The sequence below is a fragment of the Trematomus bernacchii genome, unplaced genomic scaffold (genome assembly GCF_902827165.1).
Source record: "Trematomus bernacchii unplaced genomic scaffold, fTreBer1.1, whole genome shotgun sequence".
Taxonomy (NCBI): domain Eukaryota; kingdom Metazoa; phylum Chordata; class Actinopteri; order Perciformes; family Nototheniidae; genus Trematomus; species Trematomus bernacchii.
Window position 1 is genome coordinate 20,109,626 of NW_022987720.1, and position 18,734 is coordinate 20,128,359.

At 38.3% G+C, this 18,734-nt stretch overlaps 1 protein-coding gene and 2 long non-coding RNA genes across 4 annotated transcripts; all 3 read left to right on the forward strand.

Moving 5' to 3' along the window:
• Positions 1–4,891: 4,891 nt before the first annotated feature.
• LOC117492597 (nuclear GTPase SLIP-GC-like) lies at positions 4,892–12,689 on the forward strand. 2 transcript variants are annotated; one of them, XM_034142949.1, is made up of 12 exons: positions 4,892–4,976; positions 6,160–6,241; positions 7,779–7,891; positions 8,056–8,103; positions 8,521–8,554; positions 8,699–8,785; positions 9,059–9,149; positions 9,416–9,632; positions 9,751–9,966; positions 10,452–10,658; positions 10,743–10,918; positions 12,599–12,689. In XM_034142949.1, exons 2-12 carry the CDS (start codon positions 6,175–6,177, stop codon positions 12,660–12,662), a joined length of 1,320 nt encoding a protein of 439 aa, XP_033998840.1. In that variant the 5' UTR covers positions 4,892–4,976; positions 6,160–6,174; the 3' UTR covers positions 12,663–12,689. The 2 variants fall into 2 exon arrangements, with proteins under 2 accessions (XP_033998840.1, XP_033998839.1); XM_034142948.1 differs by lacking the exon at positions 4,892–4,976 and adding an exon at positions 5,879–5,946.
• Positions 12,690–16,651: 3,962 nt separating this feature from the next.
• LOC117492599 lies at positions 16,652–17,932 on the forward strand. Its single transcript, XR_004556868.1, has 5 exons — positions 16,652–16,744; positions 17,113–17,220; positions 17,311–17,447; positions 17,668–17,750; positions 17,856–17,932. It is a non-coding gene; the product is annotated as an uncharacterized LOC117492599 (long non-coding RNA).
• A 22-nt stretch (positions 17,933–17,954) lies between these two features.
• On the forward strand, positions 17,955–18,369 carry LOC117492600. The gene is made up of 2 exons (XR_004556869.1): positions 17,955–18,075; positions 18,188–18,369. It is a non-coding gene; the product is annotated as an uncharacterized LOC117492600 (long non-coding RNA).
• The last annotated feature ends 365 nt before the right edge of the window (positions 18,370–18,734 follow it).

Here is an 18,734-nt window from a genome sequence, read left to right on the forward strand (position 1 = left end):
CTCTTCCTGCCAAACCGGTTCAGTATAGGGTGCGGCTTTTTAAATATATAATCAATGTATAATGTTACGTCCCCACTAAGGTCTAGGGGACCTGGAGACAATAACACACAACAACCAATAAAAATGAGGGAGTCAGCGTGAAGGTTGACAAAAAGGTTTATTCCTTATATACCTAGAACTGAACATAAATACTCTTTGTGTGAGGAGGAGGAGACAAAGGAGATTGTGCCAAACAAAATAATTAAGTATAACAAAACCAGGCCTATCTCTACATATATCCTCTGAAACCAAAACTCAAACAAAAACCCTCAAGTGATAAGAAATGTACAGGGTACCCCAGACTTACCTAACTCCTCCACCTCTCAATACACACACATTCACAAAGGTCAGAACAAACAAAGTAGAACGAGTTTCTAAACACTGCAGTCAAATTCAGGCTCCTCAGTCAGCAACAGGCCCAGAGTGAGAGAGAGAGGGAGAAGACTTCCTGGGTGCCTCCTTTATGGTCGGCCCTGGCTGCTGATAGGCCAGCTGAGGGTGAGAGGATCCAATCAGCCGTCAGAATCAGCTGCTGATTAGCTGTAGAGAAGACAGGGGGTGTTTCTCAATCACGAGTACGCTTGCTTGGTAGCACATGTCTGCCGAGCATCTTGCTTCAGAAGCGAGTCAAGAATACTTCCTGGCATTCGGAAAACGAAGGGTGTTTCTCAATCGCGAGTAAAGCTGCTGCAGAGCCACTATTTCAAGCATACTACATCATCGAGTGCCGCCGAAGTACTGTTCCAATCTCCAGCATACTTGGAAATCTACCGAGCCCGGCGTACTCCGTTTGGAGAAATATCGAGGCTGCACATGAGTAGACTCCGCGGTCTTAAAATCCCCACAATGCTTTGCGCACGGACCAATTTCCCCAAATCTGTGGCGGAAGATGTAAGGCGGGGCCTCTCATATGACGCACAGCTGCACACTTGCTAGCCTGTTCCACTCTTCGTTTTCCAAATGCCAGGAAGTATTCTTGACTCGCTTCTGAAGCAAGATGCTCGGCAGACATGTGCTACCAAGCAAGCGTACTCGCGATTGAGAAACACCCGAAGTGTGGAACACGCTAGCAAGTGTGCAGGTGTGCGTCATATGAGAGGCCTCGCCTTACATCTTCCACCATAGATTTGGGGAAATTGGTCCGTGCGCAAAGCATTGTGGGGGATTTTAAGACCGCGGAGTCTACTCATGTGCAGCCTCGATATTTCTCCAAACGGAGTACGCCGGGCTCGGTAGATTTCCAAGTATGCTGGAGATTGGAACAGTACTTCGGCGGCACTCGATGACGTAGTATGCTTGAAATAGTGGCTCTGAAGCAGCTTTACTCGTGATTGAGAAACACCCAGGGGGTCCTTCTCAGGTCGATTAAATGGAATTCTTGCGTCCCTCACTTGCGTCGTTTCCCTGCGTTTAGTCCCTCCCACCAGGGAAGCATGGAGAGACGCAAGGAAACCACGAGAAGCAGGGAAATGAGTTTTAAGAGCAATGGGACGTCCTTTCCTCCGGAGCGTCACGTGAAGCGACGTCCGTTTGTGATTATGCCGCCACAGCTGATCGTCTGACAGCAGCCAGCTCTGTCCCCGTTATTTTCACAAACACCCCCGCCTCTGTTTAGTACACATTTACTGACACAAACATTTGTATCAATCTGTTGTAGACTCAAATACATTAAATAAAATAAGAACTCATTCTCAAAAAAGATAGACGCCATTCTTAAAATGTATAAAACGAACAATAGTTGGATTAATATTGATTAGAGTGCACAATAGAATAAAATAATTCAGAGAAGAAAAAGAGATATGTTATCTATCAAAACCCAGTTAGATTAACATTCATTGGATTGCACACTTTGTTTGTGTAGCAAATTAAACATGTAAATAGCACTTAATGACTGGACTGAATGGAAATGACAATAAATGAAAATGTAAAACGAAAAAGCGATCATGAAAATGTTTCCAATAAATGAATAAAATTATTTTTTGACCACTTTGTTGTTCAGATATATCACATATTTGTAACTGAATGAGGCATTCATTGAAACAAAACACAGTATAAAACTGAGGAGTGAGTCCCGTGAGTTTCATGTGTTTTCTTCACTCCGCTGGGTTTGCGGTCGAATACTCCAAAAAAACAGCTCGTAAGTTCTAACCCTATCGTCTATTCCTTGGACCTCGGAGTGAAACGTCATGGGGTTAAGGGATAGTGGATAGGAGAATTCAAAGGATTTAGGAGAAGAGACTGCGGTACTTTGAGAATCCGACTGCACTTTCACTATCCGACGTGTTTATGATGCGCCAGCGGAGGTCATAAATGTGCGTCTGCTGCTGTGGGGGAAACTTATGGAAACTACAGTTTTTCTATACAGCGGACTACAAACATGGATGTTAATAAGAACGAGGGACTACTGTAAACTCATCTAGAGACTCTGCACCGTGCTCTGATGCTGTTGTTTTATGCTTTATGAACAGGGACAACAGAGGAAACATATCTTCATGACCAAAGTTGGAATTGAAATAATAAAGGAATGTGAAACTTATGCTCGTCACCCTCTCCTCTCGGTCCACATAATACAAATGATCCCAATACGTATGATGTATGAAAAGATCTTAAATCAATACAAATGTCTTTATTATAAACGTTAGTCCTTAACATCTATCACTGTGTATATCACCATTCAAACATCTTTTAAAAGTTGAACAAACCCCACACAGCTCAGTAAAGACTGGAAATGTTGACTTTATTTGATCATTTCAGTAAAAAAACTTAACGTTCATATTTCTCTTTTTGATTATAAAACTGATGAACGTTCAAAACAAAGCACTTTGGGCAACTTACCACATACGTTTTAAAATGCTTAATAAGCACCGTAACTTTCATGATATCATTTCTCGTTCATAATCGGTTGTTTCCGTGAACGGCCGACTGTTGTGTGACGGCAAATGCCGCGGCCGCAAGGCATTGTGGGGCAGCATTTTGTCCTCTCCTTTCGGTTACGCAGCCTACACCGGCGGCGTGCGTTGCCGCTTGGCGGTGGGCGTGTCTTGAGCTTGGGGAGTTTACGCGAGCAACGCGACCAACAACCAATCACATGAATCTCCCGTGTCTCTCCCCAAGGGCTGGAAATTTGAAGAAGTGACCAGAAAGTCGGGTTTGTCAGCTGGAAAAAGCGATGTCGATATTTTAGGTACTAACGAACGGGGGCCTTGCAAAACGTTTAGCTGCTTGCAGGACACAAAAGTTTGCGGAAACAAGACAGGAGTTGATAATTGGAAGGGGGGGTCTGTGTAAAGTTTGTGATGGGAAGGGGGGGGGGTTCTGTTTGCAGCGGGGTAAAAAGGCTTTAAAAAGGCTCCCGTTGTATGAATCTCACCATAGACATTACTGTCTAAAAAGCGATTTTTTAATTAATGTCTATGGTGCTATTTTATGCAACATTGCATGGTGGCTAAATATACTGTCTATGCCTGCTGTCCATTCAAACGAAAGTACACTGGATATAAACTCCCCAAAACAGGCGAAAACCTACCAGTTTCACCCACTGTCTCTGCCACCTCCCTCCATGCCCTGGCTCTCCGGTTTGTATCCCGGTAGGTGAACAGGGACTTGAAAGCACCGGGTGATTCCCTACCGCTACGATTATTTTCTCCTCCATTTTTTGGCATAGGAGGAAATTGAACTGCGGTCTGGCTCTCTCAGCATACACGCGGTTTGATTGGCTAGCGCTTTGAACTGTCAGATTTGCATACGCGGGATTGATATGGCTGACGCCTCCGCCTCAGCTTCAAAAGTAGAACATTGCTCTACTTTTGCAGCGAGCACCGCGAGAAGAGCTACGCTTTGATCCCAGAATGCAGTTCGGCGAATCGTGACGTCACCCCATTCAAAGTGAATGGGCAGAAGCGTTGAAGCGTCAACGCACGCCGCCGTGTGTAGGGGCCGTTAGGGAGGTCCAGTGGTTCCTAAGCTAAAGGAGGTTATAAAGGAAGTTTGAAACCTCCTTTCCTTTTAATTTAGAGAATTTGAACGGCACTTATGCATGGCTGCCACTGAGGGACTTCCGGGTCATTTCACTCTGTTAGGAAGGTTCCTAAGCTAAATGGACTATTCGACCGCAACCCTGCTCTCATGTCAAGAAGCATCAGATCAGTGCATGCGCTGCATCGTCCAATCAGTGAGTGATACACAGTAAGGGGGCGGGGAGAGTATCTGAGGATTTCACCGGAGGATGGTCTGGTGGTTCCTCGGTTATCGCTCCTCCATTATCGCTCCTCGCTCCTTGATCCTCGGTCCTCCGGCAGAAAATAAGAGCCATGGGACGCTACTCAAGATGGCGCAGACAAATCAACTTCCGGTGATACCGAGGACCGAGGACCGAGGAGGAAATGAAATAGTCGACCTGAGAAGGACCCAGGGAGAAGAGAGAAAAACAGGAGGGAAGGAGAACCACACAAGTACAGCCTGCCTGGCACGTAACAAGTGGTAATGCAATCATGCTTTTTAATGTCACCAACGTGCTACTTACTGATTGGTCCCAAAGTGTACCACCATTATAGAGACATCATGTAATGTTTCAGAATTCTGTGAGTTGTTTCATAATCTAAACTTCTTAAATCTACCCTAAGAGGTAAGAATTATACAAACACTTGACATAAAAGTACCCACATTATTAGAGAAAAGGACAACTTTAACAGGGAATAGGATAAGGGTTTACATTTCAGACACAAATGCATTTCAAAGTGCATACAAAACAGAAGCATTACATGAATAAATAACACATGATTAATTTAGTGTGGGAGGAGTAACGTTCCACACCTCTCAGCGTAAACAAAAATACTTTAAGTTTCGTTTTCTAGTTTGGGTTGGGCAGTCATTGGGATACTAAGTGAGAGACTCCTTTAACCTGCTTTTGGCTTCATATCAACAGGCTGTACGCTACGGTAAGCTTTGGAACGATTCATATTCTTTTATTTCATTGTTAGTTTCATTGTCATGTTCTTATAAAATACATTGTAATATGTTGTATGTTAATGTGTTAGGGCTTCTTGTGTGGTTGCTACCTTTGTCCCTCTTGAAAAGCACATTAACATTAAATTAGTTTCAAAACCAACGCACATGTTTTTGTTTGTCTGGTAAGGGAGCTGTATGTTCTTTTTACGTGATATGTTTTTGTTTTGTACCATGTTGTTCTGTGTTTCTGCCTTAAATAAATACAAATTTGATCACAGAAAACAAACAAGAAACCACAAATTTGAAACGTCATGATACACAACCGAACATAAAAGTGCCATTTAGCATTAAGTCATTAAACGGGGAAAGTATCCCAGAGGGGATGAACTATGGAAAGCCAAGTGTGCCACAAAACGCAACCTATTTCTCGGGAAAAAAACACCCGCATGGAGCATTTCTGATGGCATTGGGCCCTGAACATCAATTTTAAGATAAGAATCAAGGAAACATTTATAATATTACAATCACTGGAGGCAGTATTTGAATATGTTATACCATTATATTATATCATTAGATTAGTATTATTAATGTTACTGTTTTATTTGGGTGGAATCAAGTTTGCTAGCCTTCAAGATGCTTATAATCACTTAATTGTTTTGATAGAAAACACTCTGAAAAAAGTAAGAAGCTAACATCTGAGAATCTGGAAACCATGACATTTTTACTTGAACATTTAACCAAACAATTATTAAAAAAGAAAATGCCATTAATGTTCTGGCATAGAGTAGTTCAAGATTTAAAATGTTAATTTCAGCTCTACTTGTGTAAACTGTTGGATAGTTTGACAATAATTGATCTTTGATTCAGAATACATTTATTTTAATGTTTCATTGATTCCATTCCACTGGAAACTTGAAAGCTCATGTTTCTGTAAACGTCTACAAGAAATGCAAATAGCAGGTAAGTAAACAACCAAGCAGGCTCTCCTAGAAAATAATTTCTGAGATGTGTGCTTATCTTGTGATCACACAAATATTTCCTATATGCTTCTTATAAACACTTTAATTAGGCTGCCATTATCACTTTAATAACCCTTTATTTTTCCATTAAAATATCATAACTCTCACAAGTATTTATTTTGTTGATTAAAACAATTATTTGTTTACTTTCCAGTTGCTATTCTTAATCATGGATGATTTTGTGTGCAACAAATTAACTGAATGGAATCTCAGCGAATGGATACAAACATTTAAAGGTAAAGTATTACCATGCTTTTTGTTGGGCAAAAAAATTATACAAAGTTGATATGACCTTCCAATACTGAAATATCTAAGCATCTACTTGAAGACACATAATCTGCCTCAACATCGTTGCGCAGTAACCTTCTGACATATCCCTGACATACTTAACCTGTTGAACCCCATCGACTATTTAATAAACTATGAATGTTTTATATCCATGTAACGGGAAGAAACTCAGCTAACTGATGGTATGAACCATTTTTAGCAAAAAAAGACACAAGACTAACGCTGAGCCTCTGAATCTGCCCTGAGCGAAAAAATCGCAATGCCGTTATTACAGAACTCTAGCTATACCGATCGATATACGTATTGGATCTGCACAAACAAGCTTAGATAACATCCTGAGAGTCCACAGATTATAGAAATATAAGGATCATCACTGAGCGATCAGAACTTGTGACAGGTGAAGCAAATACAGACAACACACGACGTAGCTTTAGGTAGCAAAACACGGAGATATGCTCACCTTAGCTGTTATTCCGTTCAAAAGTAATGTTCAATGGCATTAAAACGAGAAAAAACGCCGCTGAAGGTTAATACATAGGTTAATCCAATGTGTCTGTCACTTTGAAAAAATTATTGATAATCCATAATTCAATTTGTATGCAAAAATCGGAGAATAAATATGAGCTGCTAATGGTAGCCACCAGAAGTTAGCGCAGCTTCCGGTTTTTCTACGCGTCACTCTCACTCCTTATTTGTTAACGTGTTGGTGTGTATAGAACTTTCCCTCGATTCCATTGGCTCTAGAAAGAGATGTCAATCAGCAAAATCGACCAAGGGGGGCCAGAGATATGGAAAATCCACCCAAATGACCCCAGAATTGTTTTTACTTTGCTAAACCTCTCTAAAAAGGTCAAATGTCACTTGTTTTGCATCAATCTTGATACAGGGTACTTATTATATGTTGTACTTTGGATTCCTAAAGCTTTTAGTCTACCATCCCATCATTCAAGGGTGGTTTTCACTATAAGTAAAAAAGAATCTTTGGACGGACACTATAATTTACAGTTTTTTACTATGTTCAATCTGAATTTTCTTTAAAATAAAAAACATCTAAATTGATTCTGACTTTTTGACATCCAACTCAAAGGTTTATCATTACTTTGAGAACAAATATTATTAATTTTCCCCTTTTTAGAAGTGTAGTTGTGGTCATTTGTTCTGGAGATGTCATTTTCGAGCCTGAGACCTGGAAAACAGGCTCGGGGGTCAACAGGTTAAACAATCATAAAGACTTCATCTTCACACAGAGAAGAAACTATTATATATTAACTTCAGAGTAACTCATTTTCTGTAGCATCTTTTCAGCAGCACTGAAATCAAGACAACATATTACCAATATGAATTCAGTTCAGACAACCTTATGAGGCTGTAATGCTCTTTAAAACATATTTTCAACAGCTGAACTCACATTTCACCCCATGCAAAATACACATCTACAGAAATGTGCAATTGGTTAACATTTCTTAATTTAAATTGTGTTTACAGATCACAAAGTTGACAAGGAAAGTCTTTACTGTCTGGAAGATCATCACATTGCTGCCTTGATCCCAATTGTGGGGCCACAGTCAAAATTCAAAAAGAGACTCAAGTTGTTAAAGGTAATGTCTGCATTTTTACACAGATACTGTATTTGGTCTCATTTATCTAAAGGAATGTATGACATCTACATACAAAGCAGTAGAATATATCTTGTTGACTTTACTATCATTTTATATAAGTTCTTTACTATTATAGATTTGAGACTATTTTCTTTTCTAACTAGGAGGAACAAAACACAACAGATCCGGAAACATCTGAAGCTTCTGTTGAAGTTAGTTGAATGCAGTTTAATTCACTTTTAATATTGTCAATGTCTGTTCAACATTTTACATGACCACCAAGAGTATTTATTTTAATTGCAATGTAAATGGGGGAAAGCTGTTTCTGCTCAGTTAATGATAACTTTAAATTTACCATGTTTGTTATCATTGAACTTGACTCAATCCTTCATGCATTGATATTTGAAGCGTCCGGAGACAAAGTCACCTTTAACTGAAGAACTGTGAACTGTTTAATTTGTTCATAGTGCTGTTCATTCAGTAAAAAAAATGCTGAATGTGATCACTTGATAGCCATTTTTATTTTGCATAGAGTTTTGAATGGGAAATTAAATGCAAATGTAGGTGTGTGCGAATTGTAAAGATGTGTGTTCAAGCCTGTAACAACAAATGTTCATGTTCATCCTCAGGTTTGTCCGTCCACCAGCAAAACAAATGATAAAGGTGAGATACAAAGTGTCTTATGGATTATATGCAGTTTTATTGATGTTTTATAAACAATAATAAACTTGTTTTATCTAAACAATGTTGAAAACATTTTTTAATTAAAAAAATATATATACATGTTATTTACAAAAAATAAACAAGGAAAGAGGAAGTTGGATCTCCAGGGTGAGTTCAGCCAATCACCAGCCAGAAAACGACCACGTGAGGATAAACAAGTTACAAAAAGAGGTATTTATATTACTTTCCAAAATATTAGAAACTAGGGTTAATAAGTATAATGTGTTTAATGTTTTATTGTTCAGGAAATTCACTTACAAATATGTAGCAACACAGGTATTATAAAATTATAATGGCCTTAAACTTGAAGATACTTGCCATATATACATGATGAAAAATATAGTCTCAGGTATTCTTGATTGCTTCATTGGGAATACATCTTAATGGATACAGTATACTGGTTATTGGTTCCTGCTGAATAGTTATTTCATTTTACTCTTACAGAAGAAGTAATTCTGTCTGATGTGAAATATATCATGAGATATGTCCATCAGAAACTACCTAACCAAGACGACAAGCTCAACAAGTTCCTGAAGTAAGTATTGGTGTTGTCAAGCAAGGGGAAATTGTTTAGAGAGACCATAGTAAACCTGTCGAAAGTATACAGCACTGAGGACACTGTTGTGATTCGTAAAAGTCCACATTTTCTAAAGTCCAAAGATTAGTCTGACGATACTTTTATGTTTAAATAGGATGTACGTACATGCAGATGGATTTCTTCTTGATTTTGACACAATCATTTAGTGTTTGTTACATTTGTTAATTTGATCAAAAACCCATATTCAAACTCTTGCACAACAGAAATAACATCGAACATTTGGAGACAGACAAGAGGGAGGTGGTCGGCGTCTTTGGTAAAACGGGGGCTGGAAAGAGCTCTCTGATAAATGCCGTCATTGGAGTGAAGGATCTCTTGCCCTCTGGAAGCATCAGTGCATGTACTTCAGTGATGATTAAAGTGGAGGCTAACATGCGTAACTCAAAGTATGAGGCAGAAATCGAGTTCATTACAAAAGAGGTAAAATTAGCTAAATATGTGTGTTATCTTAGAGCTATTTCAACTTTTATGATGAAGCTGCAAATAAATATATATGTTGACTACACAACATGCCATATAATAAAACATATTTTTTTAGGAGTGGAAAGAGGAGTTGTGGACCTTGTTTAATTTCCTTGGTGATAACGAAGATCAGGAAAAAGATGAAGATTATCAAGACAGTGTTGAAAAGCTGTCAGTGCTGTATGGAGAAGAATGGAAAAACAAATCTCCTGAAAACCTCATGGATAAAAAATACTTCAGAGAAATTCCTGAATTTCTCCATTCCAAGAGTAAGATTTTGACAAGTGATACAGTAAGTAAGACTAATACTCAAACTTATCATTTCATAAAACACATTCTTTCCTGTCTGACAGAGCGAAATGGTTAGGAATTTTGCACTATTGAGGTTTGCATTTACCACCTAGACATTAAAGGTTGGTGTAGTTTCATGATAGATCACCAAATGAGAGAGTCAATTCTATCTGTACTTGACCTATCTGGACTCTAATTACAATAACTACAAAACCATATCTACTTTATGCATCATAAGAAAAGAAAATGTCTACCAGTGCTTGCAAGACCCTCCAAGATAATTTAAGGCACTACCAGCTTTAAATTTAAATTTAAAATTTAAAATCAGATTTAGTTATTTCAGTGATTGGGTTTCAAATTGACTCTTTTTTTAAGGTTATGCTGTAATAATTCTATAACATCATTTTCTTAAGCAATTTAAAGTTAAAGTTTGTTCATTTAAAATAAATGACCTTGCATTGCCTCTTGTTTTATGATTTATTTTAGGCTAAAGAATTATCTGCTAAATTGGTCAAATACACACGAAGTGAGTCAAAAGAGGAAGATACTAAAGACGTGAAGAGGTTGTATTGGCCACTGGTGAAGTGTATGACTGTCAGGGTGCCGAAGAATCGTCTTCTCCAGCACGTCACACTTGTGGATCTTCCTGGAAACGGGGACCGTAACAAGAGCAGAGACACGATGTGGAAAAAGGTGATTTATCCACATGCAATGCTGATTATTGTGGAAGGTTACATTGACAATATAACCATTATTATTTGCTGTGTTCCCCTCCAGGTTGTTGGAAGTTGTTCTACTGTGTGGATTGTGGCTGAGCTAAATCGAGCAGCTTCTGAAAAAGAATCCTGGGAGATCCTGGAAGAATCCTGCAGCCTCATGGGAAATGGTGGCGAGTGTCGGCAGATTCATTTTATCTGCACCAAGTCTGATAGTCTTGGACGTTCAGGCAATCAGTAAGTGGTTTAAGATGCCAAAAGTACACAGTTAAATGTAACATCTAATTTAGACACTGACGCTTGAGATGGAGATGGCTAAGAGGAGAAACCATGGAAACATTGATTACGTTAACAGGCACATTAGTATCCTGGTTTTGATCGTATTCAGGGATATAATGTTCACTTGAAACATGATAAACCAGGTTATTCATAATCATAACAGTGTCCATGTTTCTCAATTGTCTGCATGTGTGTCTTGATCCCTCAACATCTCAGCAATTTATTTCTGTCCTAATGTTGTTGCTTCACAAACACTTTGTGATGATGGATTAACCTCTTGAGCCCGATTGCCCCCGGTACTGGCATCTTGTAAGAAACACCATTCCTGGGCTTGTTAACATTGAACAACCTATTAATTTGGCATACCCACTTAACGGGAAGAAACTCGGCTAACAGACGATAATAACCATTTTTACCAAAACGAAACACAATTCCAACACCAAGCGTCTAAATCAGCACTTAACGAAAACATGCTAACGCTACATTAGCACATAACTGGCGATAGCGATTATTCTACTTCATGCTATCTGCACAATTGACATGTCATTTGAAAGCTGAAATTCCACAGATTCCATTGAAATAAATCTCATCACTGAACTAGCAGCCAGGAAACAGCAACAAACAACTTCACTTTTACAGAGCCATAGCTATAAATATGTCTTACCTTTGCTGTTTTGCATGAAAACGCTGCTGAAGGTTAATCCAATGTCTCTGTGTCAATTTGAAATGATTGCTGATAATCCATCATTACATTTATTTGTACTAAACGGGGTATAATGTTTAGCCGGCCGGGGCATCTGCTTTAGGGCATGCTGTGTGTGCGTCATTCTAACTGACCAATGGTAATGTTTATATGGATGTATGAACTGCCCCTCGATTCTATTGGCTCTAACGGTTGCAAAGAGGTGTCAATCACCCAATTTGACCAATGGGTTCCAGAGATACGGCCTCGCGTAATGCATAGGTCTGACTGGCAGCTCGCGCCCCATTACGCTTTGTGGCGAAAAAAGGTATAGAGGTCTGGGTGAATTTTCCAAAAAGATCAAAAACAGTTGTATTTGGATGGAATGAATACCTATATAGGGATATTTCAATGAAAGCGTTTACAGTGTGGTACCTGAGAAAGGTCAAATGGCACTGATGGTAACCACATGTACCCAAATGTACCCAAAGGTGAGTCCGCCTGGACCTACCTGTGCTAAACCTCTCTAAAAAATGTCAAGTTTCACTTAATTATGATCTATCCTGACACAGGGTACTTATGTTGTAGTGAAGTTTGGATCCCTAAAGGTTCTGGGCTACTATTCCATCATTCAAGGGTGGTTTTCACAATAGATAATGTGGTTTTTTTAGGCGGAGTCTAGAATTGAAATGTTCAATGTTCAATCTGAATTTACTCTGACACAGCAACATCTATATTGATTCTGACACTTCTACAGCCAACTCACAGGTGTATCATTGCTTTGATAAAAAACATTATTCATATACCCCTTTTAGTTGTACTAAATTACTCATTCATTCTGGGCATGTCATTTTCGAGCGTGAGGCATGTGATGTCAAGAGCAAGATGCAAAGTTATATGAGATGGGATGTATATGCAGTTTATGTAATTCTTCAAATACAAATCTTTTCATATAGGTCAGCAGCTGGTGTTCGTGCTCAAATACTAAAACAAAAACGAGGCAAGCCAAGGAGAAAGTGAGGGCAGAATTCAGCAAACTAAAAGACGTTAAGGTGAGTATAATTGACTTCAAATCAAACACAAATATTGTGCAAAATGGAAAATCTGCTTTTATATTAAAACTTGTTTGTTTTTTTAGAAACAATTCAGTGAGAAATGTTTCAAGGTTTCACAGTGAGCTCCAAGAGTTCATGAGAAAGAAACGTCTGGGATCAGATGACACAGGTGATTCAATTCTCCATAAGTGAGCCCGGATGACAACATTGTTTTATCTCCTCCAATAAATATGTAGAGATACTAATGAGTGTAACATGTACATTTAAGAATGTAATGTAAGTATGTTACATTTTTTACAGAAATTCCCAGACTGCAGGAATTCCTGCAAGATCTCAATAACAGTCACTCTGAGACATTAAACTATGTGTCTGGAGCTCGCGGGATTCTCTCTCTGATTCAGGGAGCCAGCAGTAGGGGAGCGGTAAGATCAAGTAACAACATCTTTCATTGTCTTTAATATTGAAAGAAAATAACATTCATAGAAAATATTAAGCTGCATACACTAAAATGTTGTGTAAAAATTGTAAAGATTGTAAAAGGTATTGGATTAGCTGAGTTTGTGTTGCTTCAGAGAGGATGCAATCCCATATTGAACTAGAGAATGCAATTCCTGAAGAAATTGCTAGTGGGAATGCTTTATGCTGAAAAGCTGACGCTAAACTGCTATGCTGAAATGTAATGTATAAGAAGAAAGTGAAGAATTTAGATTGAAATGATACATGAACACTGGGGGCTTGAATGTGTGATGAGAGAAGAAAAGAAAGTAAAAAGGCTTGGAAAAGCAGCAAAATATTTGGACTGCAAACTTTTGAACTAACTTGATGGTGAATGATCTGTCGCCATGCCAACGGTATTTGATGACATCCCATAATACGCTTAGATGCATTGATGGCTGCATCGTTACTAAACCTATGAAGTTTTGGGCCATTTGGAGCATTTTCACTGAAGTTATGAGAAAACCGTGTTTCATGGCGAGCATTGTGTTGTCATGGCAACGGCATTTGAAGAAATCTCAAAACTGTCCCGTATATGTCTTCCCGGCTGGACTGTTAGCACACATGTGAAGTTTGAGCACTTTTTGAAAATTTTCATAGGAGTTATAGCGACATCGTCTTTTATGGCGAGGGATGCGTTTCCATGGAAACGGCATATGATGAAACCCCATAATTGACGTAGAGCTGTTGAAGGCTAAACCGTTAACCATTATCTGAAGTGTGGTGCTGTTTTGACCCTTTTCATAGGCGTTACAACAACATCGTGTTTTATGGCGAGGGATGCGTTTCCATGGCAACAGCCTATGGTGAGATCTCAGATTTGGCGTAAAGCTGTTGAGGCATGGACCGGTGATATACAAGCAAAGTTTGGGGGACGATCGGACCGTGTCCATTGGAGTTACAGCGACATCGTGTTTTATGGCGAGGGATGCGTTTCCATGGAAACGGCATATGATGACACCCCATAATTGACGTAGAGCTGTTGAGGGCAGGACCATTAACCATTATCTGAAGTCTGCTGCTCTGAGCATGTCAGTTGGAGTTATGACATCATCGTGTTCCATGACACAGGTGTTTATATTTGAGCTAACGACGTGTCCAGAGATCAAAGGTTTCCATGGTGATCAAATAAATGGGGCAAAGGCTCAAATTGCGTGAACAACACATTTGTAACAGGTTTGTTAATTGACCAAAAAATATGAACAGTTGGAAGACTGAAAATGGGATTATTATTAGGATTATTTGTAGGTCATTGAAAAGTAGAATAATTTAGAAAGATGTGAACATTGAAGTTTCTATTTTAGAAAAGCTGACACTGTAGTACATCGCTGGTTTTAAAAGTGATTTATAAGAGTCATGTTTAAAGATGTGCAATACTTAAAACGTTTATAAAGATCCTCTGAGTGTGTGTCATTAGTTAGCTGATAAAATGTTAGGGATAAATACCTTGACATATTGACTACAAGAGCTTGAATCAAACAAGCAACCTTGTATTTGAAAGATTAACTGACATAGCAACAGCAACGTGGTATATAAGTGGTGTGGCTGAGTACTTTAAAGGGTTCATGAATAGAGGGGACTTGAATGTGAAATAAGAACAAGAAAATGAAAGTCTAAATGCATGAAAAAGCAGCAGAATATTTGAACTGAAAACTTTAGAACTAAAAGCATACGTCACCAATAACGTCTAAAATATGTGGAACATGTTGAAGTCAGTATGAAGTCTCCATCAGACGGAAAAGAATAGGCTGAGACAGTCTGTTAAACTCCAGTGACCACGTCATTAGTCTGCTGCTCTAATTATGTCATTGGAGTTATGACATCGTGTTCCATGACACAGGTTGTTTATATTTGAGCTAACGACGTGTCCAGAGATCAAAGGTTTCCATGGTGATAGTGAGAGGAAAGCATTTTCATTGTTCTGAATAAGAGATAAACCTGTTACATGTGAACGTTTTGTAGAACCGTAACAGATATCGGTGTAATTTCAAAGCGTGAAGCATGTCAAGGGAACTTGAGCATCTGAAGTGTACTTTTTGTGTACTTTCTGGTTAATAATGTGGCCTTTTGGCAGATTAACTAAAGGTGTGCGGCTGCTTGTGGTGGGGAAAGGTGAGGCTGAATTTACAATGGAGTTTAATGGAGACATGTTGAAAGTTTTTGTCACTTCATGCCCTCAAGAGGCCTTTTTTTTTTAATTATTTTGCTTAATATTTTTTTATCTTTCAAGCTTTGATATGTTTTCCTACGTTTGTCATGACAAATTATGTCTCAGGAATGTAGGGCTTTGGGAATTATGGCAGGTTTTAAAAGAAAATATGAAGGCAAAATTAAATCTGTCCTCCACTCTAGCTGTGACATCACGCACTCTAAAATCTGAAGAAGGCCTCTTTACCAAGGTCTGAACAATGTTATTATCTGTAAAAGTAAGAATCAGATTTTAAAAGTTGTGTTACACGAATAATGTCAGAAAGATGTGTAACATTCATTATGAAGGAGCAGTTAGCAGTTGAAGAAGGGAGGAGCAGTTAGCAGTTGAAGTTGCATGAAGACTTGTTGAAGTCTGAAGAGTTCTCCATTGACTTCCATGTTAAAATGGGATGTATTATGGGGATGTATCTCTGGAATTATGAAAGTTATGAATGAATAAAAGTAATAGCCATTGTATTCCCGACTGAGCTGAACGTTTGATGTTTGAACGGAGTTTCTGCGATGTCAATGTGGGAGAAGAGAAGAAGCAGCGCAAAATAACCCGGCGGAATAATAAAGAATTTAGTGCGTAGCATAACAGATAGTTTGGAATGCTGTGTCAGCATTCCCACTAAATATGGGTTGTATTGCTTTAAATATGAATGTGTTGTGTATGGTTTCAGGCTGACATGAAGACGGCTGTGTTCATAGAACTTAGAAGAAAACCTGAGTCTTGAACTTGATAAAGTCAGGGAACCCATGAAAGCAGACCGTTATGGCTTTTTAAAAAATGCCTCAGTGGGGGGGTTGAAAATCTTAAAAGTTCATGTGAAAAAGTCTTAAAGTCGGTCCTTTATCCTGTAAGTATTTAAGTTATAATTAAATCAAAACAAATGTTTGCTTAATATGAATATGTCTCTTACAAAATGTGTTTTGGTTTTCAGACAAAGAAAGGTGGTGCATTTCACATGATATTGAAGTGTCTTGTTCAGAATGGTGGCATCCACAAAACAAAAAAGGGAAATCAATAAACATCAATATGAAGTTAACTCATGTTTGGACCGACAGCATTGACGAGGAATTTAAGAAGACCTTCCCCGTAAGAAATGACTTAATAGAAGACCATAAAACCCCTATGTTGAATAAATTGTGTTTACAATACATTAAAATACATTATTGAAATACAAACTTGTTAAGGCCTTATGAATTTAAGCATTTCTTCTTGTTAATATGTTTTAGAAATGAAGGAACACGTGGACCCATTCAACGGGGTCATCAATACGTTTTCACTTGGCACAGAGAAGCTGATGAAAAAGGATGTGCGAAAATGTCAAACTGCAGCTGATATTTCTCAAGACAGAGGTAAAAGATCCTATTCATTAGTCCATTATCAGATATGTTTGTAAAGCCATAGAAGACCTGTAGTGGAAGGGTGAGCATATTATTAAATATAATACATTTTGATCAGTCAACATATTCATATACATTGTACTGGAATAACTCATGAACTGGAGATGGCTTTGAAAAATTAACTGCAGCTGTAAATCTGACCCTTCCCCAAGTCATGAAGACACACCTCAAGATTACAAAAGAATATTCTGATATTGGGCAAAAAAAGAGGTGCTCCAGGTAAAATCTGGAAAAAATAATAAAGGGAAAGATTGGCCTTGTTTGTAACTTGTTCATTTTAAAAAATATGTTGATATCTGCCTTCACATTCTCTCTCTAAGGAGGAAAAAATGAAAACAAATCTCAACAAACTCATCCGTGAGCGTAAGAAACGATCTACAGCAGCCTGACAACAACAATCGAGGAGACCATGAAAGAATGCTATGACAGTAAGTCAGAAGATCATTACAGACATAGAAATACACTTCTACACATTTTATGTGCAAAATGTTTATGTCAACATTTTCTGTTTTATGTAGGAGCAAAAAGAAATCAGAGGAGAAGGCACGCTGAAAAACATGAGGGAAACTATTGAAATGCAACGTTGATGGTTCAAAAGAACATCATGTTTGCTCAGGCTAAAGACGCCATGATGAAACAGCTGAGAGACTTGATTGTTTGTCACATTTTATATTTCGTCATACAGAAATAATTTCTTCACTGAAACATGTTGGGCTGCACATATCAATGTTTATCAATGATTTTTGGTCATCATTTACAAAAGGACATTTCTTAATTCAAGGGAAATTCAACTAGGAACACTGCAACACAAACATCCATGTCCAAAATGTTAACTTTCTTTTTAATAATTAATAAATATTTCAATGCTGATTTAGTTGGAGATCCTGGAGAAACAGTGTAACATGATGCAGGAATCAATCGAGCTGTCACTCAAAACAGGATGGTGTCTCCATCCCAGGTAAAGGAAACAAAATCACATAAAAATACTGTACATTTGATTGTAATTAAGAAGTCAATACATTTCAATCAGTGTATTAAATGAATCAATTTTTCTTTTTTTTAGATGTAAGTGTGGAGCTGAGTTGGTAAGAAATACTACAATGAACTGACCGGAAGCCCAGATGATGATGCAATTCTTTGGTAAAACTCCATTTAAACATAATATATAAAACATACATATTGTCTGGATATGACTTGTTTTTCTGAAAATACTAACAGTGTTTTTATTACAGTAGGTGATTCACCCGGTCAAGCAGCGTGCACTGCGTCCATGATGTGCAAAGGTAGGTGTTAGTAAACCCGATGATCCAAACTGTTAATAAGATGTTAACAAGTGTGTGTTATTAATATTCAATTTCACAACATCGCTCTTTGTCTCTCTGGTGGACGTTTCAGGGTTGATCCGTGGAGAGTAACAGCAGACGCCTGTTAGCATACCGAGGATAAAAGACATGAGGCCTCTGGATTGAGTCACAATCATTTTTTTAAAGTTCTTATCTCTGTTGACTTTGAGTGTTTTCTAGTGTTAGCATAATGTGGCTGCCCTAATTCATGTCATTTTAAAATCCTATTAAAAAGCAGTTTGATGAAAAGCTTAGGTTTTACAGCCCATAAAGTAATATCTCCATGTCAATAGTGACCCCCACATCCACCCTACCCCCTGCTTTGTGCGCATCAGCATTTAGTTGTCTGCCAGAAGCTTTCATAAATATGTACTTTTTAATCCAGTTTTCAACACACTTTACTAAACACTTTAAATCTTGGTCTTTTTTAACGAACAGGGCTTTTACCCTAGCTCAGGCAACAGGACTTCTAGGCAGATTTATGTCCGATTCTAGGACGACAATCAGAGGTTAACACCTTGGTTTGTACCAATGTTTGGCGATGTAAGAGGACGTACAGATCAACTAGAAACGTTAAACCTCCAGAACTGTTTGCAGAG

Bases quoted from the DNA above. Each gene is read 5' to 3' on its own strand.
- LOC117492597 (XM_034142949.1), top strand. From the start codon at position 6,175: ATGGATGATTTTGTGTGCAACAAATTAACTGAATGGAATCTCAGCGAA. The intron at 6,242-7,778 runs GTAAAGTATTAC...TTGTGTTTACAG, and splicing joins ATGGATACAAACATTTAAAG to ATCACAAAGTTGACAAGGAA. The intron at 8,104-8,520 runs GTTAGTTGAATG...GTTCATCCTCAG, and splicing joins CATCTGAAGCTTCTGTTGAA to GTTTGTCCGTCCACCAGCAA.